The 19,115-nt window shown below is 41.3% G+C and overlaps 5 protein-coding genes and 1 long non-coding RNA gene across 25 annotated transcripts in view; 1 reads left to right on the plus strand and 5 right to left on the minus strand.

The window, feature by feature from the left end:
- The window catches only part of LOC133836535 (protein CLEC16A homolog), a 25,964-nt gene extending 23,531 nt beyond the window's left edge, over positions 1 to 2,433 (minus strand). Inside the window, exon 1 of the mRNA XM_062267094.1 lies at positions 2,430 to 2,433. The gene's annotated coding sequence lies outside the window, so the exon portion shown is untranslated. The remainder of the gene's footprint in view (positions 1 to 2,429) is intronic.
- LOC133836533 (platelet binding protein GspB) overlaps positions 1 to 8,569 on the minus strand; it is a 9,694-nt gene extending 1,125 nt beyond the window's left edge. The window contains exons 1-8 of one of the 16 annotated variants that reach the window (XM_062267092.1): positions 8,335 to 8,569; positions 5,994 to 7,004; positions 4,206 to 5,514; positions 3,262 to 3,779; positions 2,716 to 3,186; positions 2,076 to 2,418; positions 1,897 to 2,010; positions 56 to 1,048 (exon numbers count right to left, since the gene is read on the minus strand). In XM_062267092.1, coding sequence (XP_062123076.1) covers positions 56 to 1,048; positions 1,897 to 2,010; positions 2,076 to 2,418; positions 2,716 to 3,186; positions 3,262 to 3,779; positions 4,206 to 5,514; positions 5,994 to 6,897 — 4,652 coding nt within the window. In that variant the 5' untranslated portion in view covers positions 6,898 to 7,004; positions 8,335 to 8,569. Of the gene's footprint in view, positions 1 to 33; positions 1,049 to 1,896; positions 2,011 to 2,075; positions 2,419 to 2,705; positions 3,187 to 3,261; positions 3,780 to 4,205; positions 5,515 to 5,993; positions 7,005 to 7,078; positions 7,466 to 8,334 lie in introns of those variants that run through there. The other 15 variants (XM_062267079.1, XM_062267078.1, XM_062267077.1 and 12 more) reach the window with 15 other exon arrangements.
- A 139-nt stretch (positions 8,570 to 8,708) lies between these two features.
- Positions 8,709 to 9,989, minus strand: LOC133836542 (acylphosphatase-2). 3 transcript variants are annotated; one of them, XR_009893743.1, is made up of 6 exons: positions 9,795 to 9,971; positions 9,693 to 9,709; positions 9,503 to 9,612; positions 9,339 to 9,448; positions 8,942 to 8,996; positions 8,709 to 8,911 (listed from the first exon to the last, which is right to left on the minus strand). XR_009893743.1 is itself a non-coding variant. In XM_062267103.1 (5 exons), the coding sequence occupies exons 1-5, from the start codon at positions 9,940 to 9,942 to the stop codon at positions 8,992 to 8,994; spliced, it is 390 nt and encodes a 129-aa protein (XP_062123087.1). In that variant the 5' UTR covers positions 9,943 to 9,970; the 3' UTR covers positions 8,709 to 8,991. The 3 variants fall into 3 exon arrangements, 2 of the variants coding, with proteins under 2 accessions (XP_062123087.1, XP_062123088.1); XM_062267103.1 differs by having other exon boundaries at positions 8,709 to 8,996; positions 9,795 to 9,970; XM_062267104.1 differs by lacking the exons at positions 9,339 to 9,448; positions 9,503 to 9,612 and having other exon boundaries at positions 8,709 to 8,996; positions 9,795 to 9,989.
- Positions 8,995 to 9,922, plus strand: LOC133836545 (uncharacterized). Its single transcript, XR_009893744.1, has 2 exons — positions 8,995 to 9,178; positions 9,246 to 9,922. It is a non-coding gene; the product is annotated as an uncharacterized LOC133836545 (long non-coding RNA).
- An 860-nt stretch (positions 9,990 to 10,849) lies between the features above and the next one.
- On the minus strand, positions 10,850 to 18,883 carry LOC133835592 (bifunctional methylenetetrahydrofolate dehydrogenase/cyclohydrolase, mitochondrial). Of its 3 annotated transcripts, none has more exons than XM_062265601.1 (3): positions 18,732 to 18,883; positions 11,251 to 12,038; positions 10,850 to 11,161 (listed from the first exon to the last, which is right to left on the minus strand). In XM_062265601.1, the coding sequence occupies exons 1-3, from the start codon at positions 18,743 to 18,745 to the stop codon at positions 11,037 to 11,039; spliced, it is 927 nt and encodes a 308-aa protein (XP_062121585.1). In that variant the 5' UTR covers positions 18,746 to 18,883; the 3' UTR covers positions 10,850 to 11,036. The 3 variants fall into 3 exon arrangements, with proteins under 3 accessions (XP_062121585.1, XP_062121583.1, XP_062121584.1); XM_062265599.1 differs by lacking the exon at positions 18,732 to 18,883 and adding an exon at positions 17,559 to 17,694; XM_062265600.1 differs by lacking the exon at positions 18,732 to 18,883 and adding an exon at positions 16,779 to 16,961.
- Positions 12,719 to 16,255, minus strand: LOC133835588 (nuclear factor NF-kappa-B p110 subunit). The gene is made up of 2 exons (XM_062265582.1): positions 14,845 to 16,255; positions 12,719 to 14,782 (listed from the first exon to the last, which is right to left on the minus strand). Exons 1-2 carry the CDS (start codon positions 15,769 to 15,771, stop codon positions 12,803 to 12,805), a joined length of 2,907 nt encoding a protein of 968 aa, XP_062121566.1. The 5' UTR covers positions 15,772 to 16,255; the 3' UTR covers positions 12,719 to 12,802.
- Positions 18,884 to 19,115: the final 232 nt, after the last annotated feature.

The raw sequence follows: 19,115 nt of genomic DNA on the forward strand, positions 1-19,115 counted from the left end.
CGTGGAAACTATTGCAAGAAATACAAGTTATTAAGTAATGCAAGAAAATCAATTCAAAGTGGTACTTGCCTCTCTAGTATCTGGTGTGGCGCTGCGTCGATCTGGTTCCTTTAGCTTATGGGATGTGGTGCGACGGCGTTCTTGACGTTTCGTTAGCTTTGTTCCCGTACCCGTTTGTCCATCAGCATTGAGCGAATCGAGCGGATTGTATAGCATCGTTTGTGCCAACGGCGAGGGAACACTCTCGTTATCAGCACCAGCAGCAGCAGAAACACCAGCCAGCAATGAAGCGGCCGGTGATGCTGGATCTGGTGTGTTGGCGCCACTCGATTCGGCTCGACTGTCGGCCCGACGATTGGCACGCGAGCGACTGTTGCCAGGGAAATTGAGGTAGGCCTCGTAGAGACGTTTCTCCTCGAGCATCGCAAGCTGATGACGCACAATGTACGCATCATCTGAAGTGTCTTCGATCTCCTCCTCATCATTAGCGTTTGTGGCGGCGGCTGCTGATGGCAACTTTGCCACCGCCTCTGTTTTGTTTTTCTCCTTTAACTGCAGCTTAGGACGCTTGCTCGGTGGCTCTTTTGTATCCTTTTTTGATGACTTGTGTCCATGTTTTTTGATTTTGCCATTGACTGGCGTGGCTGGCTTCAGCATTGCATCCTCTGTTGGCTTTGAAGCATTGCCATTGACCAGACCATTGCTTAGTGGTTGCTCCAATGGCTTCTCACTGGTTGATGTTAGCGAATTCTTCTTGCTCGCCTGTTTCAAGCCATTTACTTTGACGGCAACTGCTTTGTCAATAGCTTCATTCTGCTCCTTTGTATCCGAGCTTGTTGTTGTCGATGCTGATGTTGTGGGTGAGATTGTTGATGAAGTTGTTGTTGTTGTAGCTGCAGGTGAATTGATTATGGATGTTGCTGATTCAGTTGATGTTTCCGGCAATGTTTTCGTTTGCTCTTTTTGCCCTTCGATACAACCATTGCTAAGTGTCTCACCGGCGGCGTTTTGTTGATTACTCTTATTATATTTATCCACAATGCGCCACCTGCAGATAAAAAGAAATCAATTAATATACATTCAAGAATATGTAGTATTATGAGTAGAATGTCTTAAAACAAGTAAGAAAGCTACAGTCGGGTGTCCTTGACTTTGAGATACCCGCTATCCATTGTAAAAAGCAAATTTTAAGGATATACCAAATTAATATACCGCAAAAATACTAAAAATATATCAAATTATATAATATTTGCTATATTAATATAGCATATTTGCTATATACATAGTAGTACTACATTTAAAATATACCATAGAGTGGAAAATATACCAAAATATGCAAAAACAAAAAGGACGAATTAATTGGAGGTACAAAGTTATAATAGTTTTATACAGCGGGTATAAAATTTTTAACAAAATTTAAATTACTTTATTCTGCAAATTTATTGCACATAACCAACACTTAGAAGCGATATTGTTAGGCTAGCATATTATGTGGTTCATGAAGCAGTTCAAAACGGTTAAGAAAAATTCCTTTTAAATCTAGAAATAACATATTTAGTAAGATACAGTCTTAAGTTACCCTAGTACTTTGTACTGAAGAGTTTAATATTAAGGTTCAAAACGATTTAAAATGTGTTCCCCTGAATAAATTATTGACTAGCTGATCATGCGTCCAAACTTTAAAAGCTATTAGGCTGCAATTCTTACATCTTCTTACACAATGTAATGCAATGAAGACAGACTCAGCTATAGCCACTCATCCTAACTATTTGATTGGGCAACAATACAAATAAAAAAAAGAAATGTACACTCATTAAACTGTGACTTGAGGTATTTCTACCAAGTATTTAACTTTTCATCGACTCGAAGTATGTTTCTTCCGGTTCTTTTGCTTACTTTGGTGTGGGTATCTCCTTGTAGGGCAGGATCTCCACACGCGTCTGGGCGGCCATGCTATATGGTATCACGATGTTGTCAATATCATAGACGAGACGACGTCTCTCTGAAGTGCTGTGTGTGGGGTTAATAATTAGATTAATCAATTGTATATTATATTTATATACGAGTCGACTCACCGTTCATTGCGATGGCCGTGAATTTCGGCGGAATTACGGCGACTATGTTGCTGCTGATCCCAATGGGAATCATCACCGCTGCAGTTGTTGTGTCTGTTGTTAATGTTATTTGCTGATTGTTGTTGCTGCCGCTGCCGCTGCTGTTGCCGCTTTGAGACAGATTTACGCGACTTTTTAGCGCCATTGCCGCTGGAGATCAGTGAGGGATTGTGTTGCTGTTGCTGGTTGTTGTATTGATGATTTTGCTGCTGCTGCTTTGGATCAGGCAACGGCGAATTTAAGCTGCCGTTCCCACTTGTCCTGGCCAACTGACGATGCTGCCTTTTGTTCGCTGCTGCTGCTGCTGCACAGTCCACAAGGAAGTTTTTGAAGAAACGAAAAACAAATTTGCGAAAATAAAACAAAATGTTTCGTTTGTTCATGTCGTTGTTACGTTGTGGTTGTTTTGTAGTAGTTGTTGTTGTTGTTGTGTAAAATGATGATGACGGTGATGATGATATTGAATGAGTGTGGTGAAAGGAAAAGAAATGCGAAAGGAAAAGATAAAAAAAGAAAAGAAAAAAGGAGAAAGATGCAAAATTGTTGTTGTTTTATGTTAATAAACAATTATCGAATTTGTCAAATGTTTACAATAATTTACTGTTGGCCACAAGTGGCGTTGTAGTAGGCGTAGAAGAAGAAGAAGTAGTTGCAGTACCAGTACCGTTTCCACTATCCAATCCCACGATGCTTCCTCCTCCTCCACTTTGTTGTGCTATTGCAGCTGCTGCTGTTGTCGTTGTTGTTGCTGTTTCTTTACTGCTGCTGCTGCTGTTGTTATTATTATTGATGTTGCTGTTGTTGTTGTTGTTATTACTGTTATTGGTGTTGTTTCGGCTGCTATTGTTATTATTATTGCGCTCCTTGCGTCGCACATAACGACGCTTGACTGTTGCATCGCCCGTTCGTCGTCCAGAGCCAGCAGCTCCGCCACCGCCGCCGCTCAGAGCGAGCGCCTCACGTTCCGCCTTCATCATACTCTTCACCACGGCCTTGGCCTGGCTGCGCATCACACGATACTGCCAATCCGGCTGTCGACTAATCGCCTCCAGATGCACGGACTGACACACATCTACAAAAAGAGAACGAGACGTTTTTAGGCATTCCGTTTTCTCAACTGGGAAGCGAGGGAAAACACTTCACTTACCATCGGGAAAGCTTAGCACTGGATGATAGCTGGCATCAAGCAGCGCCACACGATTCTGGGGCATTAGCGTTTCGGGCAGATCTCGCGGTGCCGTCGGATCCGGTCGACCAGTGCACAAAGTGCACGGCACTTGCGGCCATTGGCAGCCACATTTGATGTTGCTGGGGCGTGCGGCCTTCTTTGATATTGTGTGCATGTTGATGGTCTGGAAGAGCTTCCGTTTGCGAAACTCTGACAACATCAATGGACGCGTGCGACTGCAAAGCCAATCTGGCTGCTGTTCCGTCGCTGACTGCTCGGCTAAATCCTCCGTCGTCGATTGCAGCTCCTCAAATCCATTTTTGGGCGCTGACGTTGACTCGAGCAGCACATCGCCCTTGGAGCGATACAGATCGTTGTACACATCGTTGTGCTGGCGTATCTTCATCTCCAGATCGGCAACTTGGGCGCACAGCCAGGTCCAGCGCAGCGCAATAGCAGCACGATCCCTTGTGTAGCGCCAGACTGCTCGTCGTGATCTGTGAAATAAATTGTATGAATTAGACATTCAAATTACATCGGTTGTAAATTAGTCATACATATGCCAATCAACTGACATATGTCTGCAGCTTACTGCATCGGATTCATTTAGTTTTCCCACTTTCATTTGATTCAAGTAAATGATCATAGTGGGTTACTTGGTCTATACTATTAATTGCATTCGATGTACGTGCAATAATTAAATGTAATGGTATATTGGCTGTTTAATTAAAGCCAAACTAGATCTAATCGATGTGCTATTAGTAATTCTCTCTAATATTTAATTTACTAAAAGCAAGCTCCATTTTGTTCTTCAAGCATTTCATTTGTACAATCTTTAGAAGATTTACGGGCATAAACAACTATCACATTCAGCCCTATTACTAAAGTTAACATCATTTATCAATGAAGCAAATAACACTCACATTGGTAAGGACAATTGCTGGGTATTATTGTAATTGACCATCTCATCGGCGGATTCGCCACCAGAGCTCGACTCGGTCGCATCTGAGTCGATGGCATGCTGCACCTCACGCATTTCTGTGTACAAAAGGCCCGCCACATGGGTCAGCTCACTGGTCACATAGTTATCAAAGTTGGGCACGATTTCATCGGCACGTGGCATCACAATTCCGTCGGCATTAACTGCTCCTCCGACTGCTCCCGAAGAGCTGCTGCTGACAATGGCATCGTTCGCCTGCTGCAATTTACGCGAACGCTTGCCCGGCTGTGCGGCATTGCTGTACCAGGATGAGGAGGATGCCAACGACGCTGAGCCGCCGCCAATTGTATGACAGATTTGTTGCTTACGCGCTGCCGTCTCAATGTGTCGCATAACATTGCTCATCTGGCTGGCAGGCAGCGGATGCTTGATTAGATCTTCCCAGAAACTAACGCCCGGCCTTCCCGATACTATCGACAGCACAGTGTCCTCCTGTTCGGTTAGCTTAGCACTTCGCACCGGTGCCGATGGCGCCGCTTTATGCGAACTACGCGCCGACCACTCCAGAATCCCAGCGACCTCGGCGCTGGCATGATGGCACATCTGGCGCGTTTGAAACTTGCGAATGCGTCGCAGCATGAAGTCCATTTTACGTTCCAACACATGCTGTTGCTCTTCAAGCTCGGCATGACTCTCTTGCCAGGGTCGCTTGAGTGACGCATTTATGTTGCCGCTGTTACTGCAACTGGGCTTCTCCTCCACCTCCATGCTGGGCACAGGCAGGTTGCAGTCTCCTCCCACTACGCCAGACGCTGCTGCTGTCGCAACGCCAGCAACAGCCGCAGCTGCTGCCGCCGCCTCCTCTTCGTTGTTGAGGAAACACACTTCATTGAAGAAGTTAAAATCACAGATTGTATCCGGATTCACATGTGTGCCGTCGAGGGTTTTGAGCGCCTTCAGCACCTCCTCGATATCCTGATCCTCGAGCACAGCGCCAGCGGCGCCATCCTTAAGGAAATTTATTGAACTGGAAGTGCTCTGCGGCGTCAATAAGGCGCCAGTCTGGCGGGCAACTGAATGTTGTGGTGAGGCGAGTAGATCAGGCTGCTGTAGTGGTGGCTGTTGGACTGTTTGCTGTTGCAGTGGCTGCTGTTGCAGTGACTCCTGTTGCACTGACTCCTGCTGCACTGGCTCCTGCTGCAGTTGCTGTTGCGGTGGCAATGCTACGCTGGCTTCCAACGATGAAGCGGTTATGTCCACAATTGGCGATCCATCCAATTGACTCAGGCGAGCTGTGTAATCGAAATAAGAAAATCCATATTAATATATCATTTATAGTTTAAGAAATCTATCAAAATGCAAAGTACGCTGTTAACTGTCCAATGTTACGTTATCCTTCAAAGTAGTTGTTACTAATTTAACAAATCTCTCAAAAAATATAACAGTAAACTGAAAACTTCACACTGCAAACAACTTAATGTTACGAATAGAACTCTGTTAACAGCTGAATGTTACTATTTACCGTTATTTATTAACATTGAACTGTAAACTTCAAACTGTTAGCAGCTCAATGTAACTTGATTACAAAAACAAAAATCAAAATTAACCAACATTAGTCTCATTTTGGTCTCTAAATAAATCTTCACTACAAATTTCCCACAAAAAATGTCAAGAGCACAAAAACTAGACTATTTTTTCCAGAAAAACAATAGAAGAGAATACGCGTAGACATTGTGGAATTCCTTGGAGGAGTGTAGAGTGAGTAGCTTACCCTCAATGTTGTCGGGAGCATCGGCAGCATCTTCCAGTCGCAACGATGTGTTATCTACGGAATCGAATGCTACTTGCTGCTGTGGCGCCTCGGCAACTGTTGCATCTGCTGTTGGAGTTTGATTTGTGGATGTTGATGGTGATGGAGGAGGTAGTGTTGACGCTTCTGTTACTGGAGCTGCTGCTGCCACTGTGCCACTCGATGACTGGGCTTGAGTTTCCTCAGCTGCCATGGACACGGACATGGAGTCTGATGCTGTGACTGCAGCTGTTGTGGCAGGTTGCTCCTTGCTTAGACTAACCTCTGGCAGCGTTTTGCGTAGACAAATCTCTGCTGAGATTGCTTCCTCAAAGTCGCTCGTCAAATTTGCCAGCAGCTCCTTGCAGTTGTTGTTGTGCTCGGCTGCAACTACAGTGGCGTCGCTGGCAACGTTGCCGCCGCCGCTGCTGCTGCTGTTGGTAGCTGCTGCTGCGCTGCCGTCGTTGCTGCTGCTGCTCGTGTGTGTTGTTGCGGCGCTTAGGCCCATTTGATCATTACTCGCTGGGAGGACTTCGCTGTAGCTCCTGCTGTTGTTATTGTTGTGTAGGTTGTTGTTATTGTTGGATTTACGTTTATTATTATGATTATTGGTTGTTGCCACTGTTGTTTGCACGGACGGCGACACAGTGCGCTTTGCTGCGTCCTTGGAGCGTGTAACACGCGTTGTCGTCGATCCAGATCCAGGTGTTGTTGCTCCTGCAACAGTTGGCTTCTTTGTAGTATCGCTTGTGGCACTGCCACTGCCGCCGCCACCGCTAGGCGACTCCAGTTTGCGCACAGACTGTCGTGTCCCTGTTGCGGGGGAGGCGGTGCTGGTTAATTTCTCCTTGCTACTCAGTGGCTCCGCGGTTAACGCTGGTGCCATACTTATGGTGAATGTTACTCCCACGCCAGCTGCCTCATCACTCGCTCGCTCACTCTTAAGACTGCTCTTGCCGCTGATGGTTGCGAAATCCTGGGGGACTCAAATCGCTTAAATGCACGAAAGAGAAACGAAATTATTTTCATAAATTTATTTTGAAAATTGACACGCAAGAGATGCACACTTTGTTTTTCTACTTCTATTTCCCTGTTTTGCTTTCGCATTCTACTCGTCGCATACAAAAAACTTTTGGCACAAATCACGTTACAGCTTAGCATGTCATTCTCCGCCTGCTTTGCGTTTGTTTTCGATTTGGAATTCACAAGGCTCTTTTAGGGAGTAGAGGGAGGGAGGGAGGTGAGTTTATCCCATTGACCGATAACGATAATTGCAGCAAACACTAGTAAGCACGATAAATTAACCGCTTATACTGCGCTTTTTTTTGCTGTCCCTTTTATACCGCCTATTAGGAAGTCTTCTTTCCGGCACCGCGTGCTTGTGTGTATATGTGTGTGTCGCGCGCATAAACACACACAACGCTGGCAAAGACAAACACACACACAGACAGCCAAGCGCGCCTATAGGCATATATGCGTGCCGTTTGCGAGAGCAGCGCAGAGAACGGGAGCGCGCGCTATTGCTATTGCTCATTCACAATGATGCGCAAAAAAAAAAAAAAAACTATAGAATACTGTCGCGACGATGGGCGATGCGGCGGCGATGCAAATGTGGAGAAAAGTTACTGACGAAATCTCTAGCACTGCGTTTGAAAATCAAAAGTGCCACATTTAATTTGCATTTCTTGTGTGTGCAATCGTGCACGTTCTATGTGTAATCATTACAGTGCGCGGTCGCCTTGTTTTCCATGTTTTTTTATGTAATTTGGTTTATTGAATTTTTCACCGTTGGCAATTAAGTGCCTCGCGCCTTTACAATATGCGCACACAAACAAATAAAAACGCACACAAACACGCACGCAATATGTACTAAGTACATGCATACATACATATGTATATACTCATACATATGGATACAGAGCACTGTATGCCAGACTGACTATTCGATGTTTGTATGTATGCGTGTTATGTACATGTCTAGCACTATTTTCAGTTATTTACACAATATTTACAGTACTTTTTGTTCATTGGGCACCTACAGAAACGCCTCAAAATTACTGAATATATTAAAACAGTTTCGCTTTTATCGCAAATCACAGAGTATATACACATACACATGCACGCATATGTATTTTTCGTTTCGACAATACGAAAAAAAAGTAGTAGAAAACGTTTTCAGCGCGAAAGTAACCAAACTGTGCACTACACATTCATACAAACACACACACACACACATAGATCCCGACATGCAGAAGCAATAGCACGCAAGAATTTGTAATTTTTTTTATTTTATAAATCTTATTACTATAAATTTAATACGCACAATTTCCGTCGCTTACACAACGCACGCAATTATTTTAAATCTGTCGATTTTTACTACAATAGCGGCGTGGCCCGCGCTTCGTATATTTATCGTTCTTGTTTCACGAAATTTTTTTCCTCATTTATATTTTTCATTTGCTGCCCTGCTACGCTTTTGGCAAAACGACGTGTATTCGGAGCTGTACTCGTTTCTGTGCTGCCAGACCAAAGTACGCACATGGGTTATACGGCTGTCCCGCTCTCACTTATGAAACAGCATAGGCAATTCCGCATCAGTGTTGCAATGTGTGTAAGTGAGATGTCGTTACAAATGGTTACTTTTAATCGTTACTCAGGCACAAATGGCAACACCCATCCGTGAATAAACGTTACTACTTAAAATACAACTCTGCGTCTAGTACTTTATTTTTGTTTTTATTCTTGCCCAGCAGTGTTGATGACATATGTACGTACAAAATACAATGCTAATGGCTAATAAGTAAAATGCTGAAAACGAAAATAATAATTGCTAATTGGTTAACTGCTAAACAGTAATGTATTATGAATTAATTTATGTATTTCTATTTCATTTTAGAGCACTCAGCTAAATAGATGCTTAACGGGGTAACGTCAGGCATAAATTCATTTGGTTTGCAGTAATCGTAACACTACAGTGTAATTATTCTGAAATAAAGAAAAATTGTTTTTAATTATACAGTTGTAATTTAGGAAATGCATTATACCCGCTACCCGCTACAAGGATGTTATAATTATTATTTTTGTAGGGCCAACGGGAAGTCTAAGAAACTGAGCCGTTTGATATCATTATGAGTGTCTGATCTCGGAGATTGTAATAAAACTCCTAGGTGGATTAATATTGTGTCAAATTTTGAAATAGATAAAAAAAAACCTAATGATTTTTTGGAATTTCAGAAAATTAATCGCAGCTTGATCCATTTTAATGACAGCGGGCAGCGGGTATTTAACACATTCGACTTTGGCGTTCCACTGATTTTGTAAACTAACTTTTTATGACAAACCCATTGAACGAATACTGTTCGATCTGCTTCGTGGGTGTAAACTCTACTCTTTCAATCACACTGGCGGGACTGCCTTTGGTCTCAAGCCAATGTTTCCTGCAAACGACTTTCAATTAAGAAGGCACCGAATAAAGCAATTTTCCAATTTACATTTGGTTCAGAGGAATAAGAGGTGCTTCCAATTCGCCCTTAACTGTTCCATTGATGGTATTAACGCACCAGCCTCGTACTCCTAAGGTGTTTGCCTTCCTCTCCGTGTACTATAATCACATATGAACCAAATGGAATGTCCATGACCCTTATAATTTTAAGTCCTAGTTAAATAATTTTACGCTCTTACCTTGCGAAAGAAGACACCTGCAAAGTAGGAAAGTGAAATTGTAAATTTACAAAGGTAAAAGAAACGATATGGGATCAACAGACGGGATCATTATTATAATACCTTGGACTTTTCCAAATACTTCAAAGCAACACGTATATAATGCTGTCGACGACATTTTATTTCCCGTTGCTGGCGAAGATATCAGTGCGATTGCAATAAATATTATTTGTATTTTGACAAATAAATCTGATTTATATGAAAACACCATAACGACCGACTGGCAGAGTTGCCAGCCGGTTTGCCTATTTATTTATTATATCAGAGACGTAGGGTTGTGCGGGGTTCATTTATTATGAATTTTCTTTAGTATTATACTATCAATAATGTCGAGTAAGTATTCATTATTTTTACATGGATATTTGAGCGTTTTACGATTTTGATTTTGATTTGTGGTAAGATTTTAATCAATTCCAGCCTCTTTACGGGCCAATAATGATGGAAATTATTTATATACTTCTTTACTTACTACCAAGATGAACGAGTAAGAATTTGATAGTAAAGATTAACAGAATGATATTATTTAATTTTCTTTAGCTTTATATGCCCTTACAAAGATGTGTTAAATTTAATTAATATAATTCTTCAATATTAAACTTTATAACAATTATTCAAAATGAAATAGAATGTAATTTAAAAGGTAGATTAACACTATTAAGATATTGGGCATATGATGATATAATTAATTCGATGTAATGGTTATTAATTAATGCAATAGGTTAAAACATATTAAGATGGTTTTTTTTTCTCATATACAAAAATTTATTTACAATGAATTATGTTTGAAAATATATATATGTATTCGATTTCGACAATTATATTTTTTTTGTTGGTTATTTGTTTTAAGTATTTCCTACAGATGAATTCTGTACAGATTTAAGAAGCATACATATACTCCAATCCTACTTACAATCCAATTACTCACCTTAATATATGCATTATCGCGCTACAAAAGTGCCATTCAAATAGAAATATGCGAACATCACTTGCACTAATTTCCATCAACTGGCCTTGGGCAAAACTTTAGCGATCTGGCAACACAAGTCAATTTTGCTTTGACGAATATATTGCAAATACAAACAAATGTATGTGTACATATCAGAATCGAAAACAACAGGTTTGTTTAATTAGTTTACTTGCTGTAGTAGTCAAATGTTGTTAATTTATTTGTAACAATTTACGTGGTTGTCAATTTGAGTTGTAGCTTAAACTAGTTAACTAATGGTTAGTTTAAATAACAAAATACTATGGACACAAATCAAGTGTAAATTCTGTGGAAATATTGCCGGCAATTGAAACCATTATTTAATCGGATCTATAGGCAACCTGACTTTTGGCCGCCTTGATGGTGTTCTTCATGAGCATGGCCACCGTCATGGGACCAACGCCACCAGGAACAGGGCTAATGTGTCCAGCTACCTGACGTACCTCTGTAATGAAAAAAAAAAAACAAATTAACTCTATTTTTCTTGAAAAGATTCCCATATATTAAAATAAATAAGAGGGAATGGCAACTTACCGTCAAAGTCCACATCCCCGACGAGCCGGAAATTGCCTGTCTGCTCATCCTTGATGCGATTGATGCCCACATCAATGACACAAGCACCTGGCTTCACCATGTCCTTAGTAATCAAACCCGGCTTGCCCACGGCCACCACAATAATATCGGCCTGGCGACAGAACTTGGCCAGCTCCTTTGGCGGCGTATAGCGATGACAAATGGTAACGGTAGCGTCCAGCGCGTTTGTTGCATTCTTGCCATCGGAACTCAGCAATATGGCCATGGGTAGGCTGACATTCTTGGAGCGACCCACGACGACAGCATTGCGGCCAAATGTCTCAATGTTGCTCAGCTCCAGCATTGCCTTAATGCCTTGGGGCGTCGCTGGAATTAAGCCCTCCATGTCAAGGGCCAGACGACCCACATTGATCTCATTGAAGCCATCGACATCCTTTTCTGCGCATACAGCATTGCAAATGGTGCGCTCATCCATGTGATCAGGAACTGGCAGCTGTACAAGAATGCCATTCACATTGGGATTGGAGTTCTGCTCGCTGATCAGCTGCAGCAACTCATCCTGGGTGGTGGATGCTGGCAGCACTTTCGTCTCGCTGCTGATCCCAATCTCTTTGCAGGCATTCATCTTATTCGTCACGTACTTTTGGCTAGCTGGATCCTCACCCACAATGATGGCGGTTAAATGAGGCGCCCGATGACCAGCGGCCATGAATTGTTCCAGCTCCTTGCGAAGCTCACAGCGTATGTCCTTGGCGAGGCCGCTGCCATCGATGATTTGAGCCATGTTACTGTAAAAAAAAACATACATTGCATAAAAGCGGATTAGATATCACCTAAAATATTTGAGCTAAACCCAAATTTTAATAGAATATTTCTATGCTGGTTTTTTAGGAACTGCTCATTTTTATTTCTATCATTTTTCAAACAGTTTTAAATTTATTTAATTACATAGTAATAGTTATTTGAATTTAAAAAATACTTTTTCTATTTAAAAATCAAAAAGTGTAAAACCAAAAATCGTAAATTGGGGGATCAAAATCAATATCATAACACAATTTTCAAAAGTGTCTCTATTTATAAAATAACGATCTGAAAATTTAAACGAATACCCTGAATGTGAAATATCATAACGTTCAACATCAGTTCTTTACAAAATCTCATCTTGTGCTTATATATAAGTAATTCATTTGGAATATTTCCCAGTGTTTTTATTTAATACAAAAATAAAATATATTTATTTGCAATCCCTGGTAAAAGTACATAAAAAAGGGGAATTTTCTGTGTTGTTATGAAATTGATAAGTACTCAACCCAAACGACGAAGTGGGGAAGAACCGCATGATTGCGCTGGTAATTCCCCTATGCAAAAACAATAATCGACACGGTCACGGTGATTCACCCAGTTTGCTCATGTAATTCCCCTTGTCACATAAAGTTGTGATTCCCCTTTTTGAATTGAACGAGACAAGTTATTAATGGGAAATGAGTGATTCTGTAATTTTGTCATCAACTTAGCTAAACAAATGTATACAATAGATATGTGTGCTTTAAGGCTAATCGTGGATGGTGAGAAGTCCCATTGCCTGAAGCGTTAATGCAAATGATTTGTACTCGGCTTTACTAGACTTGTAGTGTATGTAGTTGAGCATGCCCTCGGAATTCGACCAGAGGAATACGAGTTGATTCATTGAGGATTTCTCTGCCAGTTCCTTCCACTTGGGCAACTTGGCATTCCGACTGCTTGGCTCATTGAGTAACGCGACCAGTTTGTCGAAACGCGTTTTATTATTGAGCAACTTTTCCAGTTGTCGGTTTGCATTTATCTCATCCAACTCCATAGCCATCTCCTCGGTTTTAACAACCAACTCAGGCTCTTCTGTTTTAATCTCCATAGTCGGCGCTTCAGGGTTGCTCTCCTCATCATCTTCGGCCGACGACGATTCCATTTCTTCCTTCACATTGACCGGTATCCAGGTCATGGGCAAATTTAGTTTATCGGCATAAACCTGCTCGAGTACCCGCCTGCATTTATCGTTATCACGGCCGCGGGACAATTCCAATGGCGTCAGCCCGGCTGCATTTTTCGCCACCAGTACGTCGGTGACATCCTGTGCATCCAGTATCAGCATAAGCAACTCTAAGTTCTGCTCCAACACTGCCATATGCAAGGCATTGTTGCCATCCTTGGTGTTTGTCACATTGATAGAGCTGCGATCATGATCAATCAACTTCTTTGCCACATCATAACGATTCTGGGTGATGGCCATGTGTAGTGGCGTCAGACCATCATCGTTTTTCAGCGTCAAATCCAGTTTGATGTTCTGCCCGCCATTGAGGAAGCTCTCAATGCAATTGAGATGCTCCTCCTTGACGGCCACATGCAACGCCGTGTTGCCTATGTGATTCTGTTGATTGGGACTGCAATCCAAGGCCAACAATGGCCGTATGTAGTGGGGACGATTCTGTTGGCAGGCTACATGCAAGCCATTGTCGCCCTCCGCATTGGACACATTGTTGGCCAGCTCGTGCAGCTTGAAGTAGTTCATCACCTGGAACATTTTAAATGCCAGCTTCAGGTTATCCTTGCGCTGGCTGATGACCTCGTGGAGCAGCGTATCGTTGCTCTCGGTGTTGCTCAGCGCGTGCTCGGTGAACAGATCCTTGACACGTTTTCGCGTCACCTTAAACAGCTGCTCATCATCGCTTGTGCGTCGCGTTGCATCAAAGATCTTGAATATTTCACTCAAATAGTTGCTTGTACGATTCTGTCCCGATGATGATGTGCCGGCAAGTGCTGCTGATGAATCCGCCTGTGAGTGACCATCGTTCTCCAGCATGCCCAACATGGGCACACATAGTTTCTCCAACTCTGAGGTGTTCACTTTCAAAATGTTGCGACACGACTCCGGCAACAAGTCATCGACGTGAATCTCGCGACCAAACTCTTGGCTAATGGTCTGATCATGAAACGAGACGCTCGGCAAACCCTGTTGCGGCACAGTTTTAGGTAACTCAAATGAGTTATGTCCACTTCCGCCGCCGCTGCTGCTGCTGCTGTTGAACGAGGAGCAAGTGCGCCGACGTTTGCGCGAAACAATCGCATCGCGTGGCTTGTAACGGAAGGGCAGCGGCGGAAAGGATCGCTCATCGTCCGAGGGACGTATCAGCTCAATGGAGACGGCCACCTCCTTCTCCACATCCTTGTCGCTGTAGGCGGGCGTTTGACAAACAATTGCATACTGATGATGCACATCGGATTCACGGAATTTGGCATATTGTTCCCAAACCGTTTCGCCATCTTCGTTCTCCTCAAAGAAGCGCACCTTAATATTTTTCTTGCTGACCTTCTCCACTAGAAGGATAAGTTCGTCGTTGCCCATGACGCTGCCCGTTGGTTTGCTCAGGCGCACAATGCGCAGCTCGCCAGTTTGAGCGGATTTGCGATTGTTGATGGCATTGCTGAAAACAGGCGCCGCAATCGGTGTCCATGTGTTGTTCTCCTCAATCTTAAAGGCCTCAAAACAGAGGCGCACCTAAAGTATTTAAAGAAAATTAATGAAATAAGCAAAGCAGAGTGTCACACTACTGTACAAACCTGATTCAGATTCATGTCCTTCGCCTCGCGCTCTGTTTCCTGATGCAGCTCTTGTATCTGCTTGGTGGATAACTCTCGGCGTCCCAACTGGAAGACCAATCGATCCTTTTTCTTCTTAAGCAGCTCGTCGAAGATGTACTTCTTGGCCGTGTGTATGATGCCCATGTTGATGAACTGCGCCACATAGCCACGATCCTGTGACACGTGCAAATCGTGCGGATCGCAGACATCGTGCTCATCCTTCCTCACGACCAGTTGATGCGAATGAGGACTATCCAGATTGGTTTGGAACAGACTACAACGTATTACCGCCGGTCCCTTGTAGTTGCGCAATATTACCTCGGGAAATGTTTTTGGAGTGCGTTTCGAGTTTATACCATTGAGCGAGCCATGTGTGCCATGCATTTCGGACTTATAGCGAAAGCGAAACTTTTCCACCGGTTGCTCGGCAATGTGAAGCACAGCGGTGTATTCATTTTTGATGCCCATATTTGTCACATTGTCCACCACGTTGGTGGGGGTGGGGAAGCCCACAGATTGTGGACTGGGCGTTGCATAGAAATGATCCACTGGCATGTACATATTGCCAAAGGTTAGATTACTGTTGTTGTTTGGATTGCTGACATCGATATCCATGCCGAGGTTGCCATTTGTTAGCAGCTGACTTGCTTGCGTTGTGTGGTAAGGTGAGTTTTGCATGTGGTGCTGTAGTTGGTGCTGTGGTGAAGGTGAATTCGATGATATCGCGGGCAAATTGAGGTTGGCAAACTCATTTTGCAGCACCATTGTTTCGGGGGAGTGCGCGGGCGAATGTGTCATCGATGTTGGTGAATTCGCACTGCTGTAACCGCTTGTGCTGGAACAATCATTATTATTGACGTAGGCAACGACATTCTTGCCCTGATCCAAATCAAAATATTGATTCATTATCTCGCTCGCACTTTTTCCAAAGCTCCACGTGAGCGATTTGTATCTCTTTCACTTTTATATTTGTATAATTGTTTTTTATTGTTTTTTATTTTGCTTGTTCACTGCGTTTTCGGATTAATAACGTCGCAATTAACACCGAGCGAAGACTCGACGAACCGTTTCGTTGCGCACTCAAAACGACAATGAATCCAATCGGCTTCTGTTCGTGTCGAGCTGAACTAAGCGTCGGGCGTTAGAGGTACTTCCCCGATGTGTGTTGTTATATACTATGCCATTTATCAGCTCTCTTGATGCGCACAACCAACGAATTTACTGACTCATGGGTTATTCCGATCGTAGTGTGATTTTTTATTTTTCACTTGCTTGCAGCGGCGAATGCTTTATTCCACTGAATTCTCTTCGATGCGAATGAATTGTTTATACAACGAACGGCACGCAAACAAATAAAACTCTGCGAACACATTTTGTAGCACACTGGCGTTATATATAAAAATAGCTAAACGAGGCACTCGTAGAACTTCTAAATTACCTTATGACGGACACACACTAACGTACACTGGGCTTTAGTTTAGACGCGACTGATAACAGGTTTTAAGCTCTCTGCGCAAAGCTTTTTCAAAAGTAGCCGCACACAAAACCCGATTTTTCCTATCTACATATTTTGTGTGAGAACGTTGTAGGAGTTTTTCACCACGATAAATAACTGAAGTGCACTTCACCTTGCCACCTTTACAGCAAAAAGTTCCAACGCGATGGCAACGCTCAACGCTTAACACTAACAGCTGTTTTCTATGCTTGACACACGTGCTAATGCCAATTGCTTTTGTTTTGCATTTGCCATAAAAAGTAAAAGCAGTCAAAACAAATTGGTGAAATGCAAAATAACTAGAATAATTGATATTTTAAAGCAAATCTGAGCGTATTTATTACTCTTTAACGTATGAATCTTTTTTTTTAAGAAATGCAATCAATAAATGCCGTATAAATATTAGATATTAACTTACGCACAACTTGGCCTTATTTGGTGGATACTTAATTTTTTGGTAATTGTATATAACGGTATGCAATGCCTGCCAAATCTGCTGAACAAACGGTTCCACATTATTTTTTGTTTTCTTTTGCACAGCAGGCAAATTCTAAGCTGCCGAACTTGGATAAAGTTTTCATCAACTGATTGCAAAGTTTGCGATAGTTATTGCACAAACATATGTACATATTATTTACACTCACACACACGCAGATAAAGGAAAACACAATGCACAAGAAATACTGCAAATTTATTAAATGTAATTATACACATATCTACATACATGTGTCGTGTTGAAGTAAGCAGAAAAGGTAACTGAATAGAATACACAGAAATATGCACACATACATACATAGGCTCCCAGACAAAGCCACGGATACCCACAAACATACATGACATACATACATATGTATGTATGCAAACACACTTTCATGCAAAGGCATACTGAGTGGGCTTTGATCTTGCCTAAGAGTTAAAATTCAAGATATTGAAAATGATATAAATTAATTAAAAATTTTTAATAAAATTGATTAACAGTGATTAGCACGAGGCTTGCCTATTGACCCCTTAACCGTGTCTGTTGCTGTGCGGGGATTGCGGGGGCGATACCTGCCTCTTATCAATTGAGTTTATTTTTGTTTATTTTCATTTACAATTAGCATAGCGTAACACGAGTAATAAAGTTGTTTTGTCTGTGCGTCTCTTACATCCCACAATAATACCACTTTCTTATCAGTTTACACTAAATGTATTCTACCTTGTTGTGACGTCAAATTTGTGCACTGATTTTCCACTTGTGGAAAATGTAAACCGCTCTCGTCGTACGTTCTTAATGAACTGCACGATATTGAGGATCGCCCCACACGTGCGCAAATGTTGCTCTCCAAAATTTAACCGCGACATGTTGCGGAAGTTTTTTTGTTTTTTTTTATCCAAAGCGAGTAAGAACGATAGCGAATTAGAGGGAGAGAGCGCGACTTAAAAGTTTTAGGCAGCCAAAGCTTTTACACGTGGTTCTAACTGTTTTCTGACATCAATTAAAAGAAAAGTGAAGTGAGGCGTTGTAAATTTTTTTAACAATTTTTTAAAATGTAATATTAAAAATAAATATAAAAAAGACAATTAAGTTTTAAATAAATTTTCCTAGCTGATTTTTATGGTAGAAATGATCTTGGTTGTACAAATAATTCAGTACGTCACTGTATAGTATACTGCGTATATCTTTTGAGTGTTTTTCCAGCATCTTGTTTTGCTGGGCGTGGAGATGACGAAATAAGAAAGTGCGATTACTAATTGCATTGCAACGCAGTCTAGCTTGTGACGTAAATAAATCGCCAAGAGATCGATCGTTCAATCGATCGGTTGTCTTGAGCTGATAAGCCTTTAGAGATGCACTCCAACCTCTCTCGTATGCTATATGTGGAGAGCCTTAGTAACTGTTGTTTTTTATTCCTAAACTGACACCGCAAGCGTCATCAAAATTGATGCTCAGATTGGCTTGAAAAACATGTTATTTTCAAAAAGTGGTCTGATAAGCAAGAAAGGAAAGTGTGAGTGGAATATGTGTTGAAACAATAATGTCGATTAATGGAAAATCATTGAATTAAATGGAACAATATTGTAAGGTTAAAAAGAAAACAATAAATAATTATGTATTTTTTTTTTACGAATTTTTCTGGTTTTTGCTTTAAACTTAAAAAATAAATATTGAATATAAATAAAAAAATGGTTTTCGTATAAAATTGCGGATAATAATTATAAGGTAAATAGCCATTAATTATTACTTTAATATTATTAATAGAAACAAATATTACATTTCGCATCAATTATATTTAATATAATTATTAAATTGTGTATTTTTAAAATTTCAATGCAAATAGTATCTAGATACTAATTGAATTACGTTTTGAAATAAAATTGTTAAACATACCTTGTGAAACGCATTTTGTAAATAAAGTTGATTGACTTGTATTCTCGACAATATAAAATTGATTATTTATTTGGTTATTGGGGTTTGCTGATTTGTGCACAATAAATTCACTTGATCACCGTCGCTTTTGTTGTAAAATATTTTAAAAGTGCATTGTCTGCGCGCTTTTTATAATGCGAGCTTTGCCATTTTTTAGTACTTTCTATGAACGTGGTATTTATCGATAGCTTTATCAGGCACATGTGAAAAAAAAACGATGGTGTGATCGCTTATAGCAGATCGCAATTTATAGGAAACTTTAAAATAAATATATGACAAAATTAAACAAATTCAATTATAAAATACATGACTGTAATGTAAAATCAATCAAATTAAAAAGTTGAG

Source organism: Drosophila sulfurigaster, chromosome 2R, assembly GCF_023558435.1.
Source record: "Drosophila sulfurigaster albostrigata strain 15112-1811.04 chromosome 2R, ASM2355843v2, whole genome shotgun sequence".
In the NCBI taxonomy this organism is placed as follows: Eukaryota; Metazoa; Arthropoda; class Insecta; order Diptera; family Drosophilidae; genus Drosophila; species Drosophila sulfurigaster.

Excerpts from the sequence above, each read along its gene's own strand:
- LOC133836542 (XM_062267103.1), bottom strand. The coding sequence starts at position 9,942 with ATGGTGTTTTCATATAAATCAGATTTATTTGTCAAAATACAAATAATA. Across the intron at positions 9,449-9,502 it reads CTTATTCCTCTGAACCAAAT|GAAACATTGGCTTGAGACCA; the intron begins GTAAATTGGAAA and ends AGTCGTTTGCAG.
- LOC133835588 (XM_062265582.1), bottom strand. The coding sequence starts at position 15,771 with ATGAATCAATATTTTGATTTGGATCAGGGCAAGAATGTCGTTGCCTAC. Across the intron at positions 14,783-14,844 it reads AGGACATGAATCTGAATCAG|GTGCGCCTCTGTTTTGAGGC; the intron begins GTTTGTACAGTA and ends TAAATACTTTAG.
- LOC133835592 (XM_062265600.1), bottom strand. The coding sequence starts at position 16,876 with ATGTGGAACCGTTTGTTCAGCAGATTTGGCAGGCATTGCATACCGTTA. Across the intron at positions 12,039-16,778 it reads CAAATAAGGCCAAGTTGTGC|TAACATGGCTCAAATCATCG; the intron begins GTAAGTTAATAT and ends TTTTTTTTACAG. Across the intron at positions 11,162-11,250 it reads CGGGGATGTGGACTTTGACG|AGGTACGTCAGGTAGCTGGA; the intron begins GTAAGTTGCCAT and ends TTTTCATTACAG.